At 42.8% G+C, this 25,760-nt stretch overlaps 1 protein-coding gene across 15 annotated transcripts in view; it reads left to right on the top strand.

The window, feature by feature from the left end:
* The window catches only part of myo9aa (myosin IXAa), a 119,350-nt gene extending 94,940 nt beyond the window's left edge, over positions 1–24,410 (top strand). For 3 of the 15 annotated variants that reach the window (XM_085768552.1, XM_085768588.1, XM_085768501.1), the window contains 29 exons: positions 1,260–1,400; positions 1,959–1,998; positions 2,099–2,221; positions 3,326–3,406; positions 3,628–3,738; positions 6,558–6,680; positions 7,649–7,798; positions 8,355–8,665; positions 9,437–11,194; positions 12,248–12,347; positions 12,583–12,816; positions 13,757–13,854; positions 13,977–14,110; positions 14,564–14,787; positions 14,881–14,997; positions 15,155–15,343; positions 15,659–15,709; positions 15,897–16,008; positions 17,941–18,002; positions 18,285–18,477; positions 18,587–18,715; positions 18,842–18,947; positions 19,033–19,164; positions 19,994–20,117; positions 20,312–20,359; positions 21,331–21,351; positions 21,584–21,792; positions 22,573–22,715; positions 22,795–24,410. In XM_085768552.1, coding sequence (XP_085624678.1) covers positions 1,260–1,400; positions 1,959–1,998; positions 2,099–2,221; positions 3,326–3,406; positions 3,628–3,738; positions 6,558–6,680; positions 7,649–7,798; positions 8,355–8,665; positions 9,437–11,194; positions 12,248–12,347; positions 12,583–12,816; positions 13,757–13,854; positions 13,977–14,110; positions 14,564–14,787; positions 14,881–14,997; positions 15,155–15,343; positions 15,659–15,709; positions 15,897–16,008; positions 17,941–18,002; positions 18,285–18,477; positions 18,587–18,715; positions 18,842–18,947; positions 19,033–19,164; positions 19,994–20,117; positions 20,312–20,359; positions 21,331–21,351; positions 21,584–21,792; positions 22,573–22,715; positions 22,795–23,285 — 5,755 coding nt within the window. In that variant the 3' untranslated portion in view covers positions 23,286–24,410. The remainder of the gene's footprint in view (positions 1–1,259; positions 1,401–1,958; positions 1,999–2,098; positions 2,222–3,325; positions 3,407–3,627; positions 3,739–6,557; positions 6,681–7,648; positions 7,799–8,354; positions 8,666–9,436; positions 11,195–12,247; positions 12,348–12,582; positions 12,817–13,756; positions 13,855–13,976; positions 14,111–14,563; positions 14,788–14,880; positions 14,998–15,154; positions 15,344–15,658; positions 15,710–15,896; positions 16,009–17,940; positions 18,003–18,284; positions 18,478–18,586; positions 18,716–18,841; positions 18,948–19,032; positions 19,165–19,993; positions 20,118–20,311; positions 20,360–21,330; positions 21,352–21,583; positions 21,793–22,572; positions 22,716–22,794) is intronic. The other 12 variants (XM_085768592.1, XM_085768570.1, XM_085768526.1 and 9 more) reach the window with 11 other exon arrangements.
* Positions 24,411–25,760: the final 1,350 nt, after the last annotated feature.

Raw genomic sequence — 25,760 nt, 5'->3', positions numbered from 1 at the left:
ACCGTTAAATGATGATATTGGAGAGCTATACTCTGATTGGAAACTATGATACTGACAATCTTCCATTTCTTGCTTTTTTGCCTGTACCTCAGCTGCCTTCTCTCCTCTGGTCCTCTCCCCGGGGCGAAAATAGTTCAGATTGCTTAATAGTTTTAACCATGACCTGATGACCATGTTTTTGTTGAACTTCTGGGCAGGTGGTTAGGTTTCACCTCGGGGCCAGAGGTTTAAACCCTGTCAGGCTTCAGTAAACAGTATCCAATTCTGTTGGAGATGTATTCCACTTTCTCTTATGGAAAAAAATATAGAAACTACTTCCCCTGCTGGTGACTATGCATAGGTTCCATCCCTCATAAGCTGCACCACACTACATCTCTCCAACATATTAGTGAACATGTGAGGAGGGCCGGAGGGATGAGGCCACCCACTCCCCACAGCTTTGCCCCCAGAGAGTATGAAGTAGTTCATGTTATCTCTGATACACACATTGATAAAACTGGATTGTAAAACAGTGAATGTATCTGCAGAAGTTCATAAACTCAGCCAACAGATGTTTGGCAATCACTGAAAAAATGGCTGTTACCATGTGGCCGTTAAACTCTCACTAGTTGATTGTATCAAAGTTATTGGAGAAAGAGAAGCTATTAAATATTATTCTGTTTTAACAAAAAAACAAGAACCAATATGACAGTTGGAGAAAAAAAAGAGCATATGATATAAATATGAGTGACACTACAACATCTAGTATTTATTTTTAATTCGATCTTTAATTGGCACTCTAGGCTTGACATGGAGCAGCTTAGATTCAACCTAGAATTAGTCTTTCAAATTAAAAGTGGTTAAGAAATGGTAACAATTTACACACCATTAAGCATTAGTTAAGCATTAAACATTGAATTCATCATTTATAACACATAAATACTCATTAGTATGTACTTTATAAACAGTTTAAAATGTTTTACTCATCATTGATGAGCACTAACTGTATAAACTACATACTAATGAGTATAAATCTCATGCGTATAAATGAAGAATTCAGTATTTATTCATGCTTAACTAATGCTTAATAGACTGTACTTATTATAAAGTGTTACCTAAAAAACTGTTGTATTGAATTCAGAAAAATGTATCATTCTTTTATAGCTTTTTTCTTTCTTTTACTGGGCTGTTTAAGTTCCTAGACTGTGGTGTAGTTGGTCTTAACTTTGGATTTTCCCTAAATGAATCACTTCCACTGGTCTGTGTGTTTTGTCCTAAAGGGCTTCTCCGGGCCTCGGCTGGAACGGACGCGTGGGCCGACACAGTCGTTTGTCATCCAGCAGCTCCACTACGGATGAAGACGGCATTTTTGTGAACTCAGCCAGCAGCAAACTCCTGGAGAGAGCCCACGACATCCTCATGTGAGTGAGGAGACGGAGCCACGGTCACCATAAGGCTATAAACTCACTGTTATGACCCTGGATGTAGTGTTTTATTTTCTAATTAAGCCTTTAGTTGATTTTTTTGTGTGTTTTTTGTCTGACTGTAAAATGAAAAACTGCTTTCAGCTTTGTGTTTTCTCCACTGCTACGTGTTATTTTGGTCAGCAGTGTGGCCTAGTGGCCTGGAGACGAGACACCCTTAAAACTGACAGACCCGAGTTCAAACTCAAACATCTGCCCTGCTCAAGTGTCCTTCAGCAATCACTACATAGCTGCCAGCTCCAAGGTGCTGTTCTGCAGCTGACCCTGACCTCTGACCTCCTTTAGGAGCAGAGCAAGTGAAAGAGAATTTCCCCCACAGGGGTGAATAAAGTTCCACTATTTTGACAGGGATATGACCCACTTGGGAAGAATTTCTGGAATTAATTCAGCACTCTGTTGACCTTTTACTAGACAAAAGGATACTTTGTCAGTTTGTGGTCTAAACAGATTTAAATTGTAATGTCTCTGTTTTTTTTTGTTTTTTTTATAAAACAGGAGGAACAAAAACTACAAATCGAAGCCGGTTCTTCCTAAGGTACAGTCCAGGATGTCTTTCATTATCTTCTCCTAAGGTGCTGCAGACTGTAAAGTTGTGTTACGTTCTCAATGTCATCACTCTGATTCCACATCTGCAGCATTTACTGAACGTCAAGTCACTGAAGTACCTCAGCAACCTGACGCTTCACGACCGCATCACCAAGTCACTGCTTCACCTGCATAAGAAGAAGAAGCCACCAAGTATCAGCGCACAGTTCCAGGTAAGAACACACACACACACACACACACACACACACACACACACACACACACACACACACACACACAGTGTAAGACCCACACTGCAGAGGTCAATGATTCAATCCTCTCCTTGTAAAAAAAAAAAATCACTCTTATCCTGAGCTACTCATACAGTAGGAATCCCCCTCCAGCTGTGAATATGATAAAAACAAGGTGTGACCTTAACAACCGGCTGTGTGGAAACATCCCTCCATCTCTCGCCTGCCAACGGCCTTCACTGTCCACCGGCTAATCCATGTTTTTGTCCACTGTGTATGTGTGTGGATTGTATTACGTAGTTAACACACACACCCAAAGGTCTTAAATACGTGACATCATGTCTGGGAATTTATGAAAAAAATAAAATAAGCGTCTAACTAATAAAAATACTTTGATTTGGTGAGAAAGTGGTAGATCTCAGCGCCGACACACCCTTTTGATTTTCTTTGCAAATGTTTAGATGAGACACGGTGTCCTGCAGACGCCTCAAACTAAAAATGAACATGAATATTCCCACCATTTAAACCTGTGAAAACTAGGTCAGTGTCGTTGGAAGGTTCTCTACTTTTTTTTAAGAGATTGCTGACATCATGATCTTTTCACTTGGTTGAAAACTATCTGATGAAAGCTGGTTTCACATGCCAGCTTAACAACCCAACACTGCTGGTTTGTCCCTGATCTCCCTGAATGTGGACTGTGTGCTGTGGCTGAGTGCTGAGCCCCCCCCCCCCCGGCCCCAGTGTGTGGATGACTTCACTTCCCACATCCTACTACTGATTGCTTTAATCTCCCGTGGAGGGGGGAGGAGCCTGAATTCCTCCTGCCACTGAATTATCACACACACATGCTGACACACATGTGCATATGTTTACACACACACACACACACACACGGTTTCCTATTATTTTTGGTCCCAGGCTGCAGAAAAGAGTTTTCCTTAGATGTACACCCATCATTGAGTCTGAGTTTGACCACTGTCTGTCAAACAACTGGAGAACATCAAAAGCACGGTGCATTAGCTTGTTACACATTTTGTGATGCATCATGTGTGAATGTGACAAATTGTTTCTGTGTCCTCTCTGCAGGCCTCTCTCAATAAGCTAATGGAGACTCTGGGTCAGTCTGAGCCTTACTTTGTCAAGTGCATCCGTTCCAACGCTGAGAAGGTACCGTGCTCTCACTCCAGACTGCAGCTACTTGGACTGTTTTGCTTTAGTTTTCAAAGCATTTTTCATTTCCTTTGAAGGTCAAACTTCTTTTTTTAAAGCTGTTTATCATTTCCCTCTTCCCTCCCTTCTCTCTCTGTAACGTCTGTCGCTCTTCCTCTTACTGTCACCCCCCCCCCTCTCTCTCCCACATCTCCTTGATTTTCTTGTTTCCTTCTCAGCTGCCCTTACGGTTTAATGATAACCTGGTGCTGAGGCAGCTGCGTTACACAGGGATGCTGGAGACTGTGCGCATTCGTCAGTCAGGCTACAACATCAAGTACAGCTTTGAGGTAACGTGCGCACATGCCAACATCACCCTGTGGAGTTGAACACACCATCATCCAGATTCTCTGAATCGTCTTTTCTCTCATTTCCTGTGTGAAACAGGAAATACAGGTTCAGCCATCAGTGGTAACTAAGTAGATTTATTTCAACTCTGTACCTTTTTGCATTATTATATATTATCTACTTAACAGCTCCTTAAGTAGTTGAAATTAGCTTCATCCTGACCAGCCACATTATTGGAACACCACTTACACACACTGTATGATAAAATGATATGATGGAGTATATTTAAATGGGAACATAGCATAATAGTATCATTGAAGGTTAAAAAAAAGAAAAATCTAAATCAAAAATAGCAGGAAAAAAAATGTGTTCTTGGGACTTTGTCATGCCAGCGAATATACATATATAAATATATATATTTTTTTTGTTGTTGTTGTTTTTTTTTTCATATTTTTTGCCAAATAATGCTTTTACTTCAATGGAGTTAGTTTTCTTAAATTTAAAGTTAAAGTTAGTTAAAGTTTTGCCCAATAGCTAACGTTAACATTAGCAGGTGTTTGCTTACCAGTCTATAAGGAACTTTGAGTTCCGCATGAAACTTAATTACTCATCTCGTTTCCACTGCAACACCAATCTTCACTCCTGTTCTTCCGAAGTTAACGTGCTAGTCCACCACCTGCCCCCAATAGCCTTGAGTTCACCTGCAAAGAAAATTTACAAACAGCTCCTTTATGTACTTGGTCCACCACTGGTTATAGTCCATACAGCCATGTAAAATCATGAAATGACTAGTGAGTTTTTTCTTCTTTAAACTGGGTCAAGTGCTAAGAATAGTAGACTTCCATGTTTCCATGTTAAACTAATAGCATGTTTTCACTAGACTCCACAGTCCTGGTTTACTGCTCAACTTTTTGTCAAAAACCCAGCCAGAGAATCATTTTACCAGACATGACAAAGCTCCCTGAGAGCCACACAAGACATCATAAATCAGCTCTCACAGGATGAGAAGCACTAACCAAGACGAATGAAATGTGTATAATTGCTGGTGTTTTTCTTTGTTTCCTGATAGTTAGAACAGACTCGCTTCATCTCCTAGTTTTGCCAGATATGATATTTTCCAAAGAGCAAACACTTACTAAGATAAACGGTAAAAGGAGAGCACAGATCACCCCGACATGTTCCTTCCGTGGAGGCGTGTGCAGCCAGGACACTGATACCCTGATCAGTCTCGCAGCTAAAGCGACACGCAGGTTTCATGCAAATTGGTGCCAGAGAAGTGAATTAATGTCCTGGACACATGTCGCTGGTGATGTCCAGGGATTCATTGTGTGTTGTGTCAAGAAGGAATTATGGGGAACGTGAGGTGGCAGCCGTCTCAGCCACACTAAAGAATGATGTCAACCCTGTGAGAAATACTTGCATGACTAATAGAGCAGATCATGTTCAATGCTGATTGGAAGGGAGTCTTTGGACAGAAAACATGGACTCCCTCCCACTCTAGTTTTTTTTTCGTAGCATTATTTTTTCCATTTTGCGGTCCTGAATGTTAATTTGTGCCAGCCTTGTGATGTCAAAGTTTTAGGAAAAAGATGAAGTCACCGTGCTAAGTTTATTATGGAGTCACTTCGCCGAAACACAACTTACCTTCCCATGTAAACATTGTGGTATCAACAGTGGGCCTGTGGACACTTCAGCTTTTATTTGCTGGGGTTTTGAGGTCGCTGCTGCTGAGTCTCCTGCTACCTCCCAGATACAATCAAGGCTACCAGACTTTCATTAATAGGACAGTGACCTGATCCAGAAACATTTATGTCCCTGTTACCCCGGACTAATCCACGTACCTCAGGACAGACAGTCATCTTGCAGCAGTGGAAAGTACTGCTCTTAATGTGCTGTGTTAATGTAATGTACAGTTACAGGTGTCATCTACCAAACTTAAATATAGTTTGCACTTTTACTTAAGTGCTTTTACTAAAGTATGATTTTGATATTCTATCATTCTCATGCTTGGGTGCTTCTTCCATTATTAAACAGTTGAAAACAAATACAAACATGAAACCACAGTAAATATCTAATTTTTTAAAAGTCTGTCATTTTAGTTTAAAATCTGCACCATGCGAGGTTCGTTGAACTGTGACTGTTTTGATGAGATCACTCAAACAATTTTAGTATCAGACACTGTCATTTACCAGAAATTTCTGGAAACATACTTAGTGCTGTGGTCAGCACTAATGAGAAATATCTTGGGCACAGTATCACTTTGGAGGACTCGGCTGTTTCCCAACTCCTCAGAACAGAGCCTCTCCATTGTCCTTGGGTCTCTGAAACACTCCCCATGGTTGTAATTGTATAAACACAGCATCTGTTTCCCTATCCACCCCCTACAGCCCAGGGTGCAGAGCGTATTGAATTCAGACAATGGGCCTCAGTTTGAAGAGTGGGAGTCGAGCATATTTATGCCATGATGTTTGAACCCCTGCAAATATGGACAGCATGGACTTTTACCTGAAACCACATGTGCCTTGGCAACTTTTTTTGCTGAGGAGATGCTACAGGAGGCCGCTTGAATTTCTGTAGCCGGTCAAGAGTTATGTTTCAAATTCAGGGCCAGAGTGTCTACAGTCGATAAATCCTGTGCTGGAATCAGTTAGAAAAAGCGATGGCTTCAGCAGATTCAATGATATAAACCATTTGTTCGAGACATTACCGAATGGAAATCTTGTGCACACGACACAGATCTGTCACCATAAAACCCAAAACAGCAGGTTAATGAACATATTTTTTCATTAACACCTTTTTTTTTCTCTCCCTGTCCTGATAGGATTTTGTTCATCACTTCTGCGTGCTGCTCCCGGAGGGCACCAGAGCCACCAGAGAGAGCATCCAGCAATGTCTGGGCCAGCTCCACCTCAAACCAGATGGCTACCAAGTGGGAAAGACCATGGTATTTACTCTCCTCTCTCTCCTAAACAAATGCGGGAAAACATGGCGTGGCATCTGTTTTTAATATCGCTCACTATCCCACTATCTCTTTCTGAAATGACCTCATCTACTGTACAAAATATGTTGATATTTTATACCATTACAAATGCATTTTTCACGGTTGGGGTTTGTTTAGTATGCTTTGACTTTATTCATCAATACCACCATGTATTGTACACCGATAGATATTTGTGCTGGTCTGATTGAGATGATGTAATGTAATGAAATGTGCAGGGACTGGATATCTAATTTTTATTAAGCTTCAGTTTAGTTTTGGAACAAGCTGATTAAAACCATTCAACATGTGATATGAAAAAAAGCCCTAACCCTATAAAGTAGTTCATTGGGAATTTAAGAGGAATATCAGGGGTCAGTCAGATGAATCAGTCACAATGGATAATCCAGATGTAACATGAAAAAGTAGAACAACACAGTGGTTTAGTTATTTTCTTCTGTTGCGTGTTTGTGTGGAGACGCTGGCAAAGAGAAAATGATCTGCGTGGGTTTTAAATTGCGAAGACTTCGGTCAGTTTATTAAACAGCTAAATTACAGGCACTATAAATAGAGTCAGGATAGGATAGTGTTGGGAATAACCTCATATTACCTGAAAGCATCCTCTTAACAAAAGGGATGTAATGAAGCCAGTGCCCCATATTTGGTGCGGTATGAATGAGACCTGATGGTAGGGTCGATGCCTTTGGGATGCTGTCTATATAATTAGAGGATCATACCTGACATTCCTATGACCATGTATCCAGCCTGGGATTTCTGAGGTCTGTGTGTGTGTGAGTAACTGTGAGCGGGACTTCTTTTTTTTTTTTTTTCCTTTTTTGTGTGTATGTCCCTTTTGTACACAGCTGGACAGCCTTCTGTCCTCATTAAGTGTGTGTGTTGCCCTGTGCTGACTCCATGGTGGTCCCTCCCTCCAGGTGTTTCTGCGGGAGGCTGAGCGCCAGGGACTGCAGGCCTTACTCCACACTGAGGTTTTCAGACTCATCGTCATGCTGCAGCGGCGGTTTCGAGCCCGGCTGGAGAGGAAGCAGTTTGTCAGGATGAGAGAAGCTGCAATCTGCATCCAGGTACAGAATCAAGCTCTTGTCGTTTCATGTGTGAGTCCTTCACTTCTGTTTCAATGTGTTCCTCACAGTTTGATTCAGGGCTGATGACATTGTATCGTAATAATAATATTATATTATAATTTTACAAAATTCAAAATGTCCAAATGAATGAATAGAAATACATTGATTACTGTATATCACTGTTCTTTGCATTAATCACCACATTATGCTCTGTATGATTTTGTGATATCTGATTCTAATTGATATTGAAATAATATTGGTAGCACAGTGCATTACTGTACTATATAGACTGATAGAGATGTATCTGTTTAATAGTGTATACAAATGTTTGTTAGTTTGTTTTTGTTTTAGTGTAAGTTTCTCAAGTGGAAAATGATCTTAAATGTTGATTTTAATGTTTCAGGATTGTTCCAGGCTAAATAAATTTTCAGTCCCATTAAAGCAAACTGAGATTTCTCTTTGAGTAAAGATGCTTACCGTATATTCCCAATGGAGTTCAGTGAACTTTAAAATAGACGAAAATAAATAATCTATTATTATTATCATCCCCTCACAGAAATGGTGGCGTTTGTACCGGCCCATGGAAGAGGAGCAGGAGGATTATGACCCTGCAGTCCAGGAGGGGGCAGCTGTGTGCCTGCAGACACACTGGAGAGGTTACAGGGAGCGTCAGAGGTTCAGGCTGTGGAGGGAGGCTGCTCTGGTGCTGCAGAGGGCATGGAGATTATGGCTGCATCGGCGCTGCACAGCAACTCTGGTCATTCAGACGGCCTGGCGCTGTCATCAAGCCAGACAAGCCTACTTGCATCTGTATGCCGCTGTGGTACAGCTGCAGGCTGTTGGCAGAGGCTACCTCGCTAGGCAGAGGTAAGCCATACTCAAACACCCATCGCTTTATCCTGAAAAGTTCTTTTTCTGTTGCTGTTAAGTAAAGGAGACATGTTACGCCCCCTCTCCACAAATTAAAATGTCTGTGACATGCTTTGGTCAAAATCCCCCAAGGATCAAACATCACAGCTCTTTTCATCCTCTCAAAACAGCCCTGTTCAGAACGGCTTGTTTCAGTGTCTGTCCCTTTATATGCAAATGAACCACTGCTTGCCCTGCCCCTTCTACTGGTACAAGGTAGGGGTGGGGTTATGAACATTTGTTCGTAAAACCATGTGGATTTCAACCTAGGGAGCCTGCACATTACAGTTTTTTTTGTCAATTCTCACATTTTGGGGGCTGGAAGGCAAGACAAACACCTAAATATATGTTAAAGAGCCTTCAAAAAGTGATATTCAATATTTCTCCTTTAAGTGAGTGATTTCTTGAGTTGAACACATGCTAACCTTTTTACATTTTTATAAAGGCCCTATATTCTGAAAATAGTTTCAATGAGTAAGTGACTGCGTGATTTTTGTCAAGCTAGTGAAAAACCAGATTAGTCTTTGCACAGAGCCGGTGCAGTGTATTTAGTCATTGTTCAGTGTGGTAACAGAGCATTACGCAAGAAGTCCAACCCAAAGCAGCTCGACAATCAGCTGAGCTGCTGGGCACAAGAAGTTTTACATTAGACTCAGAATACACCTCGATGAATGGGATAGGAAACATTTGACATCAGCTTTGATTTTAACTGCGCCTTTTTATTTACAGTTTCAAGCAACTGAGAGAGCAGAGACGGAGGGAGACGGAGGAGCAGCGGGAGAAGCTGCTTCAACTCCAGAATGGCCAGGTGAGCCTCTCAGCGGAGGAGGAGGAGGAGGAGTCGCCAGAGAGGATCATGGGATTGGACCTCAGCAGGTGGGAGGATCGTTCCTACGAGCAACGGGAAAAGAGTCTGCAAATCCTCAGCAGCCAAGAGGACGCAGTCCGGGAGGAAACGGAAGCAGGAGAGCATGCTGGGACAACAGAGAGCTCCTCTAAAGCTCCGAGTGAAGCGCCAGCCTCCATCCCGTCGCCCACCGTGGTGGTTCGAGAGCGGGCCAGAACCATAGACGAGCCCAGCCAGAAGACCACCCGAGCCAAGAGGGAGAGCCGGCGGATGAGAGAGCTGGAGCAGGCCAAGTTCAGCCTGGAGCTGCTCAAGGTCCGAGCCACCGGCGGCGGATCCTCCTCCCCGTCCGAGGAGCGCCGCTGGTCCGTAGAGCTGGTTCCCCCGGCGACCCCGCCCCTCTGTTCGCCCCAGGGAACCCCCGACAGCCAGAGCTCCAAAGGCAGCTTCGAGCTCCTCAGCATGGACGAGGAGCCGCCCAAGGCCGTGGAGGAGGTGACGGACAGCGACGACGCCTTCTCCCCCCTCCCTCCCATAGATTCAGTACCCGAGCCCGACGCCGAGGTGGTATCAACCAGCCCGACGCCGGCCGGACCACACGGGGCGGGGGCGTCTGATGCCGTCGCCCCACCTGACAGCCAGGACCAGGACCAGGACCAGACCAAAACGGATCTGGCTGTCCCAACACATCCGCCCAAAATCGAGAACTACCTCCCTACCTTTTACGTCCCCGCTAGCGAGGGAAGCCCGGTCATCTCCCATCGTCCCGCTAAAGAGCCTCAACAGAACACAGATGCAGCCGTCTCCATGGCCACCTCCACCATCGCCGCCAAGCCCCTCAGAGAGCGGCGAGAGTCATCGCGACGACCGGTGGTGGTGGTCATCAGCATGCAGAAAGAAACGCCACTGAGCCAAGAGCTGAGCGATATTGTCCGTCCCCCCGTGGAGGTTCGAGATTCAGCAGCCCAGACAGGGGAGTCGACCCCGTCGCCACAGAAAGCAGGCCCAGCAACAGTGCCTCAAGGTCCCGTCCCCGCTCCTACCTCCGCCGCCCCCCAGGCCGACCCGGCCGTCATCGAGAAACTGGTACGACTCAACGAGGAGAAAGAGGAGAGGCAGCGCAGCCAGCAGCAGCAGAACGAGAAGGAGATGATGGAGCAGATCAGACAGCAGAAGGAGGTGCTGGAGCGCCAGCGCCTTTACTTCGCCCAGTACGAGAGAGACATGTTTGAGAAGCAGAGGGGAGAGGCTCTGAGCCGGATCCAGCAGAGTCGCCAGGGGGGGCAGGACGCCACCTCCGGCAGACCCATCAGACCCAGCTCCCTGGTGATCCAGAGGACACAGTCCCACTCCACTCCTCCATCCACACACTCCCAACGGGGTGGGGCCAGCCAAGGCAGCGGCCCCCACCCCCAGCTGCCCCCTCCGCCTGCTTCTGCACCAAGAGAAAGACGCTCAGAGAGCAGGCGTGTGGCCGAGGGCTGGGCGCCCAAACTGACCCTGGAGTCCAGAGACGGAGGAGCAACCAGGGTGAGATCTGCTGCCAAGAAGCCGCCGAGTCACCAAGGCACCGCAGTTAGTATGACGGATAAACCGGGCAACATCTTCTTCTCTCCAAAGGACAAAGTGACATTTGCAAAGTGAGTAATTAATCCACACATTGCTTTTTTTTTTTTGCTTATACTAGGTGTGTTTTCTTGCAAACTAGAGTTGTTTGACATTTGATTCAAATCCTTGTTTGAATCATAACAATATGTCTACTGTCAATGATAAAACCTAGAGAAAAAGAAGCCTAGCTATGATCTTAAACAAAATATGAGTAAGTTCATGTTCAAGCATTAAAGGAATCAAGTTGCCATCATAAAATAATTGTAATAAAACAGTAATTGTTTACATCATCAGACAGAGTATCCAGTCATGTATTTGGAAACTTCTGACTTTGGCACCCTCTAGTGGTCATATCACACTGGTGTTACTGCATAATACTGATTTTAAAGGGATACTTCACCCAAAATCGATAATTCACCAATTTTCTACTCACCGTCATGCCAAGGAAGGGTTCGGAGAACTTTCAGAGTCATCAAAACGCTTTAGGAGTTCCAGGGGGGGTCCGACTGGCAACAGATTTTCATATAATGGCGGTGGATAGAGCTCACTTTTGAATGGTCCAAAACACACACTATGAAACATCCAGATACCTCCATACTGCTCGTCTTTACTGACCCAAGTGTCCGGAAGCTGCCACATGAAGAAGTTGTTGGGAAAAAATGAATTTGATCTCTGTTTTTATCCTCGTTGTAGCAGTAGCTCCTAGTGGCTCTGTTGATGTTTGTGCACATGCGCGAGATTTGCTGCGAGATGTTCTTCTGTGTTTATATCATACATCCAATGGTTTACAACGACGAATGACACTTCAACAATTCGTAAAATGTTGAAGTGGATTTATAAGATCATCAAGATTATAAGACCTTTATTGTCACTGTATTTAAAATACAATGAAATTCCAACTGCCCAATCACAGTGGCATTTAGACACATACAATGATGGCACATCATAAGACATAGTCACTATACAACATAAAACAAAAACAAGGTGGGTGAAAGAAAAGAAAATGGAAAATGAATTATAACAATTATAACTATATACTAATGAGACTGTCTTTGCATTTGTGTTTTCCTCTTTTTGTCCATCAGGTTTGAGAGTGATGCCGTCACTGAAGAAACACCTGCCCCCCTCCCCAGAGAAGTAGCCTCACCACTCCCCAAGGCCTCTAAAGGAACAAAAGCACGGGATGTGAGTTCTCTTTTTGTTCTTTTTATAAAATAGACTTATAGCATGTGTTTGCAACTTTGTAAGAGTGCCGTTTTGTGTTTTGAATAATTTAATGAACCTTGGCAGGACAGCTCCCAGCCTTTACACTAACATCCACACAGCTGACCGACATGAAGATCACAGTGCGCTGAAGCTGAAACTTGTGCGCGTTAAAGCAACTTTTAAACATGCTGTTATCACTTCTGGTAAACTCCAGGTCAGCAGAGCGGGCCAAAAAAAGAAAGCCAGAATGTCACGGACCCGCTCCGACTTCCTCACCCGCGCCCCCATCACCTCGCATGGGGGCGACTCAGACGAGGATGACTATGATGCCGACAGCCCCATGAGCCCCCTGAGCCCCCTGAGCCCCCGTCATTACACTCTGCCGCTCTCCAAACAGAGCTCCACGGAGGCGGGCTTACAAGAGTCCTGTTTCAGTGACTCGGACATGGTAACCATGGCGCCATCCGAGCCAGCAGTGGCCCTCTCTCCACTCTTAAAGCGTGTCTTCTCTTTGACATTTCTAACCCCCTTCAGCAGAGACAGCGTAGATCTGCATCACACCTCTGACTCAGACTGAGCTTCAACAAACTTCTGTTTTCACAAACCTTTCCTGAGAGTGGAAGACATTTCAAAAACAATTCAGGACAGAAAAACTATTCACGACAGAATAAAACCTGCTAAAATGGTGCGGTACAATAAAACCTAGACACCAGTATAAATGTAAAGTTATTTTTATTTTATTTTAAGATGTGTACTCAAACCTGTCAAACATCTGTAGAACCAGTATTTTACTGGTTTGATAACCTGTCTAGAAATCATTATCAATCATTCACTCAATCATCAATAGTGAATATTAATTTGACGTTAAGCATTGTCATAGATTCAGGAGTGTTTTCCCTTTTAACCCTTTAAACCTTGAACAGACAGTAGCTGCTTTTCTAACAAGACTTGGTTTCTCTTTCTCTTATGGCTCTAACTGCAGTTTTTCCTCCTTCATTTATTTTTCCTGGTTTATTAACAATATTTGCATGTCACTCATTACCTGTCTGATCATGTAGCATGTACAACTCAACACCTGCTGAGTCCTTGAAAAGGGGCCCTGATTGACTCTCAACTTTCCTCATAACCTAACAACCTCCTCTCTCTTATTGGCTCTTTTCCTGGGATAAATAACATGTTCTTAGTGTTGTCAGAAATAAAATTTTTGTTGTTTTTTTGTGATATCATGATTACTATAAATACAATTAATATACATGTACATTGTAGCTGATGCTGCTGCAGCGATGTGATGCTGCCCTCTAGTGGCTCGAACATGCTCTCAGACTATAGTACCTAAAAAAGATTTTCTTTAATTTTTCCCTTATTATTTCAACCTGATGTTGTTTCAGCCTGCAAGCGCCGAGGAGCAGAAGAAGATGCACAAAGCCATGTCGTCAGGAGATTTGGGGAAAGTGGACTCGATGCGTAAGAACTCACAAGATGGAAGGTTTGTTCCTCCAGATCCAGAGCTGTTGAGCTTCATAATACATTTTCAAGGACATTTTTAAGTTGAAGTTGTTTTGTTTAGTAATCAAGAGTTGTGTGTCAATTTTTGGTTTGGATTTCCAGCAGGGTTCGTGGTAAGATGCGTTTCTGGGGTAAAACCAAGTACAGTGATAAGAAGGCATCCAGAGAGAAACTGATCTGTGGAGCTGATTCCCTGGACGGTGACTACGGAGACACAGGGCCACTGCTGGGAGAAGGTGTGTGATCTTAAGACACATGCATCCATCTTCATGCAATCAAGATTATACTGAATCCTTAGAGAGATAGTTCAACTTTTTTGGCAAATTGGCCCATTGCCATAATCCCTATAGTCATAGCAGTAGGTTAATTACCTTAAATTGTCGGTGCAAGCTATTTTTAGAACGGCGGAGCAGAGCCGTGAGCTGCTCAGAGCTACGCTACGGAGGCTAATGGGATTTCTTGGTTTCCTTCATCAAACTCATCAAATACACAATCCAACAACTACACAACGCTCTGGTGAACAAGTTGTGACCTGCACATTCACCACACTATGAGATAATAACAGAACGTTACCAGGCAGAGTTGTTTTGCCAAAATGTTGAACTATCCCTTGAAATACTTTTTTAGATTTGTTTGAATGTTCATTGACTGACTTTATCCCACTCTGACTGTAATTCTCTCCCTCACAGCAGGTCAGGAAAACATGTCTCCCCCCTGCAGTCCTGACCTGACGCTGGACCGAGGGTTCAGAGACCTGAAGGAGAACAAGGAGCCGTCTCCCAAGGTGAAGCGGCGGCGCAGCGTTAAGATCAGCAGCGTGGCTCATGAACCTGCTCAGTGGCAGAACGATGCGGTGCAGATCCTCACCTGCACCAACGACTACCGGAGCATGAACGACTTCCTCATGAAGAAGGTACGACCACATGCTGTCTGTGTTGAGCTTTTACTACTAAACTTTGTCAGGCTCCGTTGTAATGCGAAGGTTGATTGTGGTGTCTCATTTTAGATCAACGACTTGGACACAGAGGACAGTAAGAAGGACACCATGGTGGACGTTGTGTTCAAAAAGGCTTTGAAAGAGTTCCGTCTAAACATCTTCAACTCTTACTCCACTGCACTGGCTGTAAGTAATGGCACCACTGTTGATGAACATGATCATATCAAGTTCAAAATGTAAAATAAGTTGTTATACACATCTCTAATGATCTTTTCAGTTTCAAAAGTTAGACTAGATCTTTTGCACTGGGACAGTATTAAAGTTACTGTCCTCTTCTCTCTAGATGGATGATGGTAAGAGTATCCGCTACAAAGACCTCTACGCTCTGTTTGAGCACATCCTGGAGAAGACCATGCGACAGGAGCAGCGCGACTGGAGCGAGTCTCCTGTCAGAGTCTGGGTCAACACGTTCAAAGTTTTCCTCGACGAGTTCATGACCGAGTATAAACCTTTGGACAACACAATCAGCAAGGTAAAGAACAGCCTCCTGACAGCAGGGACACAGACATGAGGATGAAATATGTAATGGTTTGTTACCTCACCTGCCTTATTTGTTGTTTATTACTGTACCTGTTCTGCTTTATAGTGTCTTGTGATTTTTTTTTTATGATGAATTTTGATATCTGTGTTTTTATTGTATCTTAATGCCATGCCTATCTATATGTCTGTCTGTCTGTCTGTCCGTCCGTCCGTCCGTCCGTGTTTATTATCATTCTTACATTTACAATAACATGTCTCGTGAATACTAAAACACATCTGTTCTCTTTTGCATTTTTTTTTATTGCAGCCGGCACCGAAACCTGAACGCAAAAAACGGAGGAAAAAGGACACAGACATCGTGAGTCTCTGTTCTCATCGTTATTGAGTAAACACAATAAAAGATAGACAAGACACCTCCATCTGCTCTTTGGATTAACAAGATAGATTTACAACAAAATAGGAAAGGCCATAAAAAACATAAGTGAATCTGTTTATAGGTGACAGGAACTTTCACAATAAAAGCTGTGCTCTGCTGCTCTCTGCAGGTGGAGGAGCATAACGGCCACATCTTCAAGTCCACCCAGTACAGCATCCCTACATACTGTGAATACTGCTCATCGCTCATCTGGATGATGGACCGCGCCTGTGTGTGCAAATGTGAGTACACACATAAAATATCACACCTGGGAGAATCCCTGAATTTCATAGATGCATGTCTTATATTAAATTAATTTATTTGGATAAACCCCTTGAGATGAATCATCCCGTTTTCGAAGGGGTCCAAACACTCATCGTACAAACATGTTCTCAACAATACAAAAAGAAAGAAAAAAAAAGTCCACAACAATAAAACAAACAAATAAACAGAAAAAAGAAAGAAAAGCACAGTTAACGATAATGGCCAACACTGAGACTGAGATAACGGTATATAATGATTACTATCAATTCACCGAATCAAAAAGAATATGCAGCTTCAATGAAAAAAGGAGCAGGTCACCATGAGGTGAGAAGACAGAGCATGCTTGAAGATACCAAGAGAGGAATGGGATCTGGTATTAGCAGGAAGGTTATTCCAATCTGCTGGTGCTTTAAGGCAAGGCATCTTTATTTATATACTGTAGCGCATTTCATACCAAGGCAACTCAATGTGCTTTACATAAAGACAAAACATTAAAAAAAACAGCATAAAACAGCATAAAAACAAAAACATCAGAGTTAAAAGAAGGAGCAAAGAAGAATAAAAAGAGTAAAATAAAAGAAAATAGATAACGTTTAAAGTTCTTAAAAAGAGCTCAGCCATAAGCACATGAAAAGAGAAATGTTTTTAACCTGGATTTAAACGTGTTTACAGTTGGAGCTGATCTCAGTTCTGCTGGTAGTTTGTTCCAGTTGTGTGCAGCATCACAGCTAAATGCTGCTTCACCATGTCTGGTTTGAACTCTGTGCTCCACTATCTGACCTGAGTCAGTAGATCTCAGAGCTCTACTGGGTTTATACTCTACTAACATGTCATTCATGTATTCTGGACCTAGACCATTCAGTGATTTAAACATAAAAGATCTTCTACCAAATGATTTATTGACATGAGGAACAGAAAAATAGAGCTGAGAAGAATGTCTGATATGATAACTTGATGTATATGGTGTAAGATACTGCTGTAGATAGGATGGGTAATTAAAGTAAATGCATTTGTATATCAGCTGTAACCGGTGCATGTGTCTTCTCATATTCAATGATGACCAATTGAGTCTAGTATACTGTAGTAGTAGTCTTAAAAGGTTTATGAACCTTTTCTTGTAATATGTTGTTTTGATCAGCATTCCTTTTTCTAATTTCAGTGTTTGGGCCCTGAAATGATTGATAATGATAGAAAATGAAGCCTCAGCTATTTCAACAATCAAGTATTGCTGGTTTCAGCTTCTTAATTGTAAATATTTACTGCTTTTCTGTGTTGCATGTCATTTTAAATGTGATATCTTTGGGCTTTGGGGCCACGGATCAGATACAACAAAGAACTGTGGGAACTCATGATGGGCATTTCTCACTAAATATCTCAAATGTCCTCAAAATTGACTGTTGGGATCCTGCCACACATTGTTCTTATGTAACCGACACCAGAATGTAAGTTGTGTGATGAAATGTGCTGAAGACCAAATTGCTTTTCATGTCAAGTCGTCGTGACCACAAATGCATTCACAAACACCCCTCATCTTAGCGCAGACACTCACATGAACTTGTAGACACACACACACACACACACACACACACACACACACCATGTCTGGGGCTGAGCTGGGTTCAGTCTGGCCTTAGAGAGCGAGCCCCGCCCTCTCTCCCTCCTCAGCCCTAATCAGATTGTTTTCAACTGGACTCATGGGGTCTGCGGCTCCGTGTCTCCAGAGATTTCTCCACACAGCTTGTCCTTTATTCGCTACAGGATGTTTTCTTCATGCCAGCCAATGCTGCTTGTGATAACATTGATAACATTTTTTTTCTTTTGTCCCAACTTTTGCTGAATAATGAGGAGGCACTGCCTTTCTGTTGATAATGGAAATGACCTGTTTGATTTCTCCGGTTGTGTTTATCCAGTGTGCCGCTACGCCTGCCACAGAAAGTGCTGCCAGAAGACAACCAACAAATGCAGTAAGAAGGTGAGTCAGCCATAGTGTGCACCCACACACAACAATGTCCCATGACAGTAATTGTATTACCATGGGTTCATGTACAGTAGCTCTTTCTGTCACTTAATACGCTGGAAGTCAAAGTTGTAAAAAGGTAAGACTTCGTAGATTGAGATGAGTTTTTCCTCATTTTCATTTGTGTTTTAAAATGCTATTTTTTTGTACAGTACTGTATGACTGCTGTGTGCTTGTGTCTTACAGTACGTGTCTGTGTGTTTGATGCAAATCTATTCCGCTTGTGTCTGTGAACAGTTTGATCCAGAGCTCTCCTCCAGACAGTTCGGAGTGGAGGTTTCTCGTCTGACTAATGACGAGAGGACAGTGCCCCTGGTAGTGGAGAAGCTTATTAACTACATCGAGATGCATGGCCTCTACACTGAGGGGATATACAGAAAATCTGGCTCCACCAACAAAATCAAAGAGCTCAAGCAGGGACTGGACACAGGTAACTTTTGCTCCACATTGTAATCGCAAAGCGAGCGAGTGACGCAAGTCGGGGAGGAAAGGATTAAATGTGATCTTGTTTTTGTCTGTGTTCTGTCTGCCCCTCACAGATGTGGACAGTATGAATCTGGACGACTACAACATCCATGTGATTGCTAGTGTTTTCAAGCAGTGGCTGAGAGACCTGCCTAATCCTCTCATGACATTCGAACTGTACGAGGAGTTTATACGTGCCATGGGTGAGTGGTCTGCCGGTGCTGCTTCTGTCTCCACAGTAACGGTGCATTATTATTGCAAACAGCAGAAGTTGTATTTGTTTGCTGTGGCTGCTGTTGGTGATTTATCTTGTGGGAATGCCTCTGCAGGTTTGCAGGATAAAAAGGAAATGCTCAGAGGGGTGTATTCAGTTATTGACCAGCTAAGCAGAACTCACCTAAACACTCTGGAGCGACTCATATTTCATCTTGTCAGGTAACAAAAAAAATAGGATTAAAACATGAAGCCGCTTTATTTTCTTTCTCAAGAGTTTGTTCTAATGCTCATTCATTGCTTGTAGGATCGCCTTGCAAGAGGATACCAACCGTATGTCAGCTAATGCCTTGGCTATAGTTTTTGCCCCCTGTATCCTGCGCTGCCCCGACACTATTGATCCACTGCAGAGCGTCCAGGACATCAGCAAGACCACTGCGTAAGAATATGCATCACGTCTTTCAAATAATTCTGCTTCTGCCAAAAAAAAAAAAGAGTGGGGGTGAGCTGGGGCATGTAGGGATTTCAGAGGGGGCATGCAAGACTAGGAGAACTAAAATTGAATTAATCTGTTTCATGTGGGAACAATAAACAAAACTCTTTTTCATGGCCATCAAATCCAATTTATCAAGATTTATTAAGATTGGAAAAGCACAATATGAACCCGTTTTTGAGAAGACTTTTGGGAAAGAGACAGAAGAATGTGAAACAAAGGTGATGCTTGAAAAGCAAAACACATCAGTGTAAACTCAAGTCATCTCAAGCTGTTGTCAGGTTCACTGTCTCAGCAGCCTGGTGTCACTCCTGCCACTTCCTCATAATTAGTTTATTTCAATTAAATAATATTTAATTTGGCTTAACTACAGTGGCAATTGATAACAGTAAAATGAATGGGGACATGGATTTGTTTGATTTCCAAAGGGAGGCTTGATAGAAAACAACTGACCAAGGAGAGAAAGTGAGGCACATGCTGTATTGTATAATAACTAGAAAAAGATAGCATTTCCAGCAGGAAATGCGTGTGAATGCTGAAAGCAGCTGAATGCCATTGCTGAAGAAATGCTGAATGAGCTGAAGAACTTGTTGAAACAATGCTGAATTAACTGAAACATAAAAGCTGAGAGATGGATGTCTTTCTATGGGCAAAAGAAAGAAAGAGGGGGATGGATAGATAGAAAGAGGTAGACACTAAATAGCATTCTGTGACTATGCCAAGTATTTCCATTTTGTCTTTCTGAGCCGTGTTGTCTGGTGCCCTCCCTCCTCAGGTGCGTTGAGCTTATCATTTGCGAACAGATGAATAAGTACAAAGTGCGACTAAAGGACATCAGCACGCTGGAGTTTGCAGAGAACAAGGCCAAGTGCAGACTGACCCTCATCCGACGGTCGATGGTGAGATCAAACATGATGAATCAAACTGTTATTAATCACACTGTTATCTCATAGCTACGGTGACATCATTGCTAAATCTACGTGACCGAGTCAACTCCTTCCATTTCAATTCTTTTCCCGTTTCCTCCTCCTTCTAAGCAGTTTTTCCTCTCTCTCCAGATTCTTTTCCCTAACCTGTCCTTTCTTTCACCCAGAGACCCGTACTAATAGCTGTTAGGTTTATGAGCATAGCACGCACTAGGGTATGTATACAAAAACCACGGATTTCCATTCCAAGCCATCATCCATTGGTGATGTTGTTGTGGTCCAGTCTTCTCTGTCCAGATATTAACGTCTTTCTTCTTCACCCCCAAAGCATGAGTCATATTTATTTTGATTTCATTTTTTTTGGTTTAAAGGGATAGTTCAACATTTTGGCAAATTGGCCCATTGCCATAATCCCTATAGTCATAGCAGTAGGTTTGTTACCTTTAATTGTCGGTGCAAGCTATTTTTAGAACGGCAGAGCAGAGCCGTGAGCTGCTCAGAGCTCCGCTACGGAGGCTTTCTGAGCCGTGTTGTCTGGGATTTCTTTGTTTCCCCCATCAAACTCATCAAATACACAATCCAACAACTCCTTACGCTCTCGTGGACAAGTTGTGACCTGTACATTCTAGTGTAGCTCTGAGCAGCTCATGGCTCTGCTCTGCCGTTCTAAAAATAGCTTGCACCGACAATTAAAGGTATCAAACCTAGTCCTAAAACTATAGGGATTATGGCAATGGGCCAATTTGACCAAATGTTGAACTATCCCTTTAACTGTTTCCTGTGAATGCAAGAAAAGACATCATGCTATCTTGTATTAGATGCACATTATAATATGTGGTATATTCAACATACAGAATGATACGCATAATCTATAAAAAGGTTGAACCTTTTAGAATTTGTGTCTCGCTCTCATAAGTACGGTAATCTGAAAAAGGAAATTAGAAGTCAGGTCATCTCTCTCTGAAGAAGAGGACAGAAATCATTGTTCAGGGACCTCACTGTACTGTACATGCCCCAGCAAGGATAATGACAGTGACAATGTTACCAACTAGATTCACTTCTAAGAACCAAGAAAGAAAAAAGCAAAGTCAAGAAAGCAGTTGCTGGAATTGACTTGTGACACATTACAGTTTTAAGACGTAGGATCACTGATTCCTATCTTTTTTTCTCTTACTTTTACTCAAAGCAACCAAATGCAGCTAAAAAGGTAACGTTTGTATGACTGTGCTGTCCCCTCCTTTGAGTGTCAGTCTCTGCTGCTGTGCTGTGGTTCTTTCATTGCATGTGTGAGGCGGTAGTGTCTTGCATAAAGTGGTGAACTGTACTCTATATAACAGCATAACTGCTTTCATTTAGTGGTGGTCAACTCTTTTCATGAAGCACAAATGCAATATTCACATTAGTGAGTAAAAAAAATGCATCCTTGGTTTGTCTCTCAGGGAAAAGGCCACGTGCAGAGACTGAGCTACCACACGCCCTCACCTCCAGTCAGCCCCCGGCTGCCGACCGTGGCCAACACTGTGGTAGAAGAGAGCGGTGGCGAGGAGGCAGCCGACTCCTTCACTGAAATCTCTGAGCATCAGCAGGCAGCCATGCAGCAGGAGGAGAGGGTGCTGACGGAGCAAATTGAAAGCCTGCAGAAAGAAAAGTAAACTCCATAACAGCACTTAAAAAAATTTTTTATTTATTTGATCAGGACAATGCACATTTATCAACATATCAGCGAGAAGCATCAATATAATATGCCGAAGTTAGCACAGTTGCTAAATTTCATCCGTTGTCCTAAGGCAGGTATCATGAAAAAAAACATACAGACATTACACCATGACAATTAGATAAAAGACATGGAGAAATCTTGCAAATAAAAAAAGTCCCGCTTTACATCAAAGTTAAAAGTCCATACACAAAGTGGAAAAGACAAAGAGGTTACCCATGAGAGCAGGTCTGGGTTGTTTTCAACCACTGTTTAAGGGTCTTTTTAAAGGTGGTGTAATTGTCACAGTTTCTAACATGAAGCTGGCAGTGTGTTCCAAGACTGTTCCTCTGATGGACGCCACCATTTTGCCAAATTTAGTCCTGCATCGTTGTATATCACAGTCTCCCCTAGTCAGTGCTCTGCTGTTTACTCTAGAGGATTTTTTCTTTATGGAGTCCTGTAATAGTTGAGGGGCTAGTCCATTCAAAACCTTAAAGATGAGACAAACATCCAAAAACAACTCATAGCTATTAAAGTCCAAGATTTTGTACTTATCAATCATTTAACAATAATGGTAATGTATAGGTTTTTTGTCAAAATGTTTCTGAAAATTTTGCATCAGCTCAGAACAATAACTGTCTTCACTGATTTCACAAAAAAATAACAGAATCATTTTGCACGTTAGCTGTGTCTCACCACGTGTGCTGATCTGGATAACGTTTGCCTCTTCAGAGAGGAGCTGACGTTCGAGATGCTGACTCTGGAGCCACGAGCATCAGACGACGAGACCCTGGAGTCAGAGGCCTCCATCGGTACCGCTGACAGTTCTGAGAACCTCAACGTTGACTCCGAGGGAACCATTTCTGACTTCTCTGGTATGTCATTAGACATGGGAAACATAACAAAAATAACCAAAAAGAAAAAGACTTAACTCGTCTTTGCCTGTCGTTGCAGAAAGAGGTCAAGTGTTGACTTCCCCGTGGCCTCGGAGATCTGACGGGAGGAGCCCCCGACGCCGCGCTCTCCACCGGCAGCCTGACTCGCTGGACTCGGTCGACTCCTGCTTCAGCGTTTCCTCCTACTCCTCCTCGTCACACTTCCACCCATCGTCCTCGTCCTCCTCTGCCACCACCCGACGCTTCCGGTTCCACTCCAAGTCTCCTTCCCTGGGCTCAGGTCCAGCCCAGTCTCAGGCCCAGGCTCTAAATGCATCTCACTCCTCCCGATCCGACACCATAGACAGTAGCCCCACAGGAGGTGCGTATGACGAAAGGCCCCAGTTTACCAGCCGAGGAACCTTCAATCCAGAGAAGGGCAAACAGAAACTTAAGGGAGCCAAGCATTCACCCCAGGGGCCCTCCAGAGAGGGCAGCAGCCATGGCAGGGACCCTCCAGACATACCGCAGCAGCTGGTATTGTATGGCAGTAATGAATTCATGGTATGAAGGACACTTGGACACCAAAGCGCTCCCTATCCAACTCCCTGGCAGGCGAAGATGTTCTCAACGGGAGGTAACGTCGTGGTGACCGAGCTCCACTTCTTAAAGCACTCCTTCTTAGCCTTTCTTTGCTGAAGTCCGCAAAGAAGTGTCCCCAAGTGCCGTATATAGTGTTTCCACCTCCAGAGGGGGGAGATGTTTGGCAGATGGATGGGAATCAGTGGAAGGGCTCCTCTTCTGTAGACTTAAACTGCGAACCATGCTCTCACAGTGCCTTGGCAGCACTCTACCCAGCGCCAAGTGGAGACACACCGAGCAGGAGGACAGAGAAAAGGGAACGTTGGAATATGCAGAAGACCACTCAGCATCAGGGAATGATACGGAGCTGGAAAGCCGAAGCAGTGTACTACAGCCAATAAGAAGAGGTCAGGCAACATCGGGCGTCGCAGATGTTGCAGTGAAAATAAAGCTCTCCATTATTAGCTGCTTTATGAGTTTACAGTTCATAACAATGAGAGTAAGCAGTGGTTGCTCTGTTATTACAAATTTATTTTTTCCTTTATTTAATAAATTTTAATGTCACAGAAATTCTTTATAGCTTATAATATACAGGTATAAATACTGTACAAAGCCGGAACACCAGCCTCTGCTGGGTAGTTGGAGTCAAATATTTATCTTTTTCTGGAGTATCTTGGACAGCGATGTACGGATTTGGGCAGTGGATGATTTTTGTGTGTGTGTGCGTGTGTGTTTGCATGTGCAACGTGCTCATGCATGACTGTATGTGCGTGTGAGAAAGAGAAAACCACTTCATGTGTTTAAGTTTGTGCTGCTTTTTTTTCCCCCTTATGAGGGAAATACCGCCATCAAAGGGACCAAGTCAGCTGGTGTGTATTCCAGCCAAGGGGATCCCAGCTCTGTAAAGAATGTCGGATGTGTATAAAATCCATGCATTCACTGCTTAACAGCCATACAACAATTGTAATGTACAGTACAGGTCATATGTACAGTATAGTGGACATTTGCCATTCTATTCTTGAAATCTGTTGTTGTTACCCTCTGTTCCCGAACCCATCCCCACTACCTGTCTCCAAAAGTGTTTGCTCAATAGCAACCAAGCAAAAGCATAAAGTCACAACGTCTTCTGTCATTATTACTGAGAATGTTTTTTTTTATATATGTTTATTTTTCCAAGTTGCATTTTGACATGTCACAGTAGAAAAAGTACACTTTATCATTAACAGCAGTGATGGTCCATTACATTCAACAGTCCAAACAGGCCACTATCACAGTGAGTCAGTATGCTAACACACACGACCAGTAAGAGACATAGGAAAGTAATAAATGTCATGTTTTTCACAAAATAAAGGACTAAAAGACAATCATAGCTCATAGAAGAAATAACCAAAATATGACACATCATTTACATTATTGCACCTGAAGGCAACTTATGTGACCAGAATAAAGTTTTAAAAAGACTAAAAGTAGTTAACATTTGTTCAAGTATTGTAAATGGTTAATAATTAATAATAATTAATTACACTTTTTTTTTTTACCAACTGTTAATTGCAAAATAAATGAATTGACACTTACAATATAATGAACTGCTACAGAATAAACTAATGACTGTAGTTGTATTGTCAACAGCACCCAAGAGTAGAGTTGAAATAATCAGTAGGTTAAGTGACTGGTTCAATAATCCTTAATTATTTTCTAATAATTTTGTGGTTTTGGGCTAGTTTCCAGAGATAATTGGCATTCATCATGGTGTCACTTTGGGTTCTGGGTAATTGTGATGATATTCTGCAAACCAAATTGAGAAAAATAATTAGCTGATCACTTGATAATGAAAATTGATTGTTGTTGTTTATTTATTTAACAAGATATACATGGAAATACAGACTTATAGCTCCAACCCCCTTCCTTAACCCACCCACCAACAAACAGAGAGAGAGGGGGGAAAGGAAGAGAGGTGAGACAGACGACAAAGGGGCTGTCATTTTAATAACCTTTCTATAACCTGTCCACTATATAAGTTGGTAAGGTGTCCATATACGCCATATAAGGCTGCCACCGTCTCTCTGTGTGTGATAGTCATTTCTGAGTGTATATGCAATTTTTTCAAGTGAAAAACAGCTATTCTTTTCCAAAACCCATCTTCCTATAGGGAGCTGGGAGTCAGACTTCCACGTGATGGCTATGCACTTCCTGGCAACACACAAGGCCAGGGTGAGGAACTTCTTTTGGGGGCTTTCTTAATTGTGCATATTTGTAGTGTCTACGCAAGTTGAATTGAGTTGAGTTGAGGATCTAGTCTGGGAGATGCAGTCCTAGAAGTTTTGTCATGATGTCAGAAAAATCATGCCAGAATGTAGGCTATTGAGTTTTGTGCATAACCAAGTGCAGTGCAGATATGAGCCCTCTGTCTACCACATCTAAAGCACATGCAGGATATCTCAGGTTTATATTATTATGCAATTT

This window comes from Trachurus japonicus, chromosome 3, assembly GCF_045865225.1.
Source record: "Trachurus japonicus isolate A0001 chromosome 3, Traja_1.0".
NCBI classification, from domain to species: Eukaryota; Metazoa; Chordata; class Actinopteri; order Carangiformes; family Carangidae; genus Trachurus; species Trachurus japonicus.
This window is presented reverse-complemented; position numbering and strand designations above follow the sequence as displayed.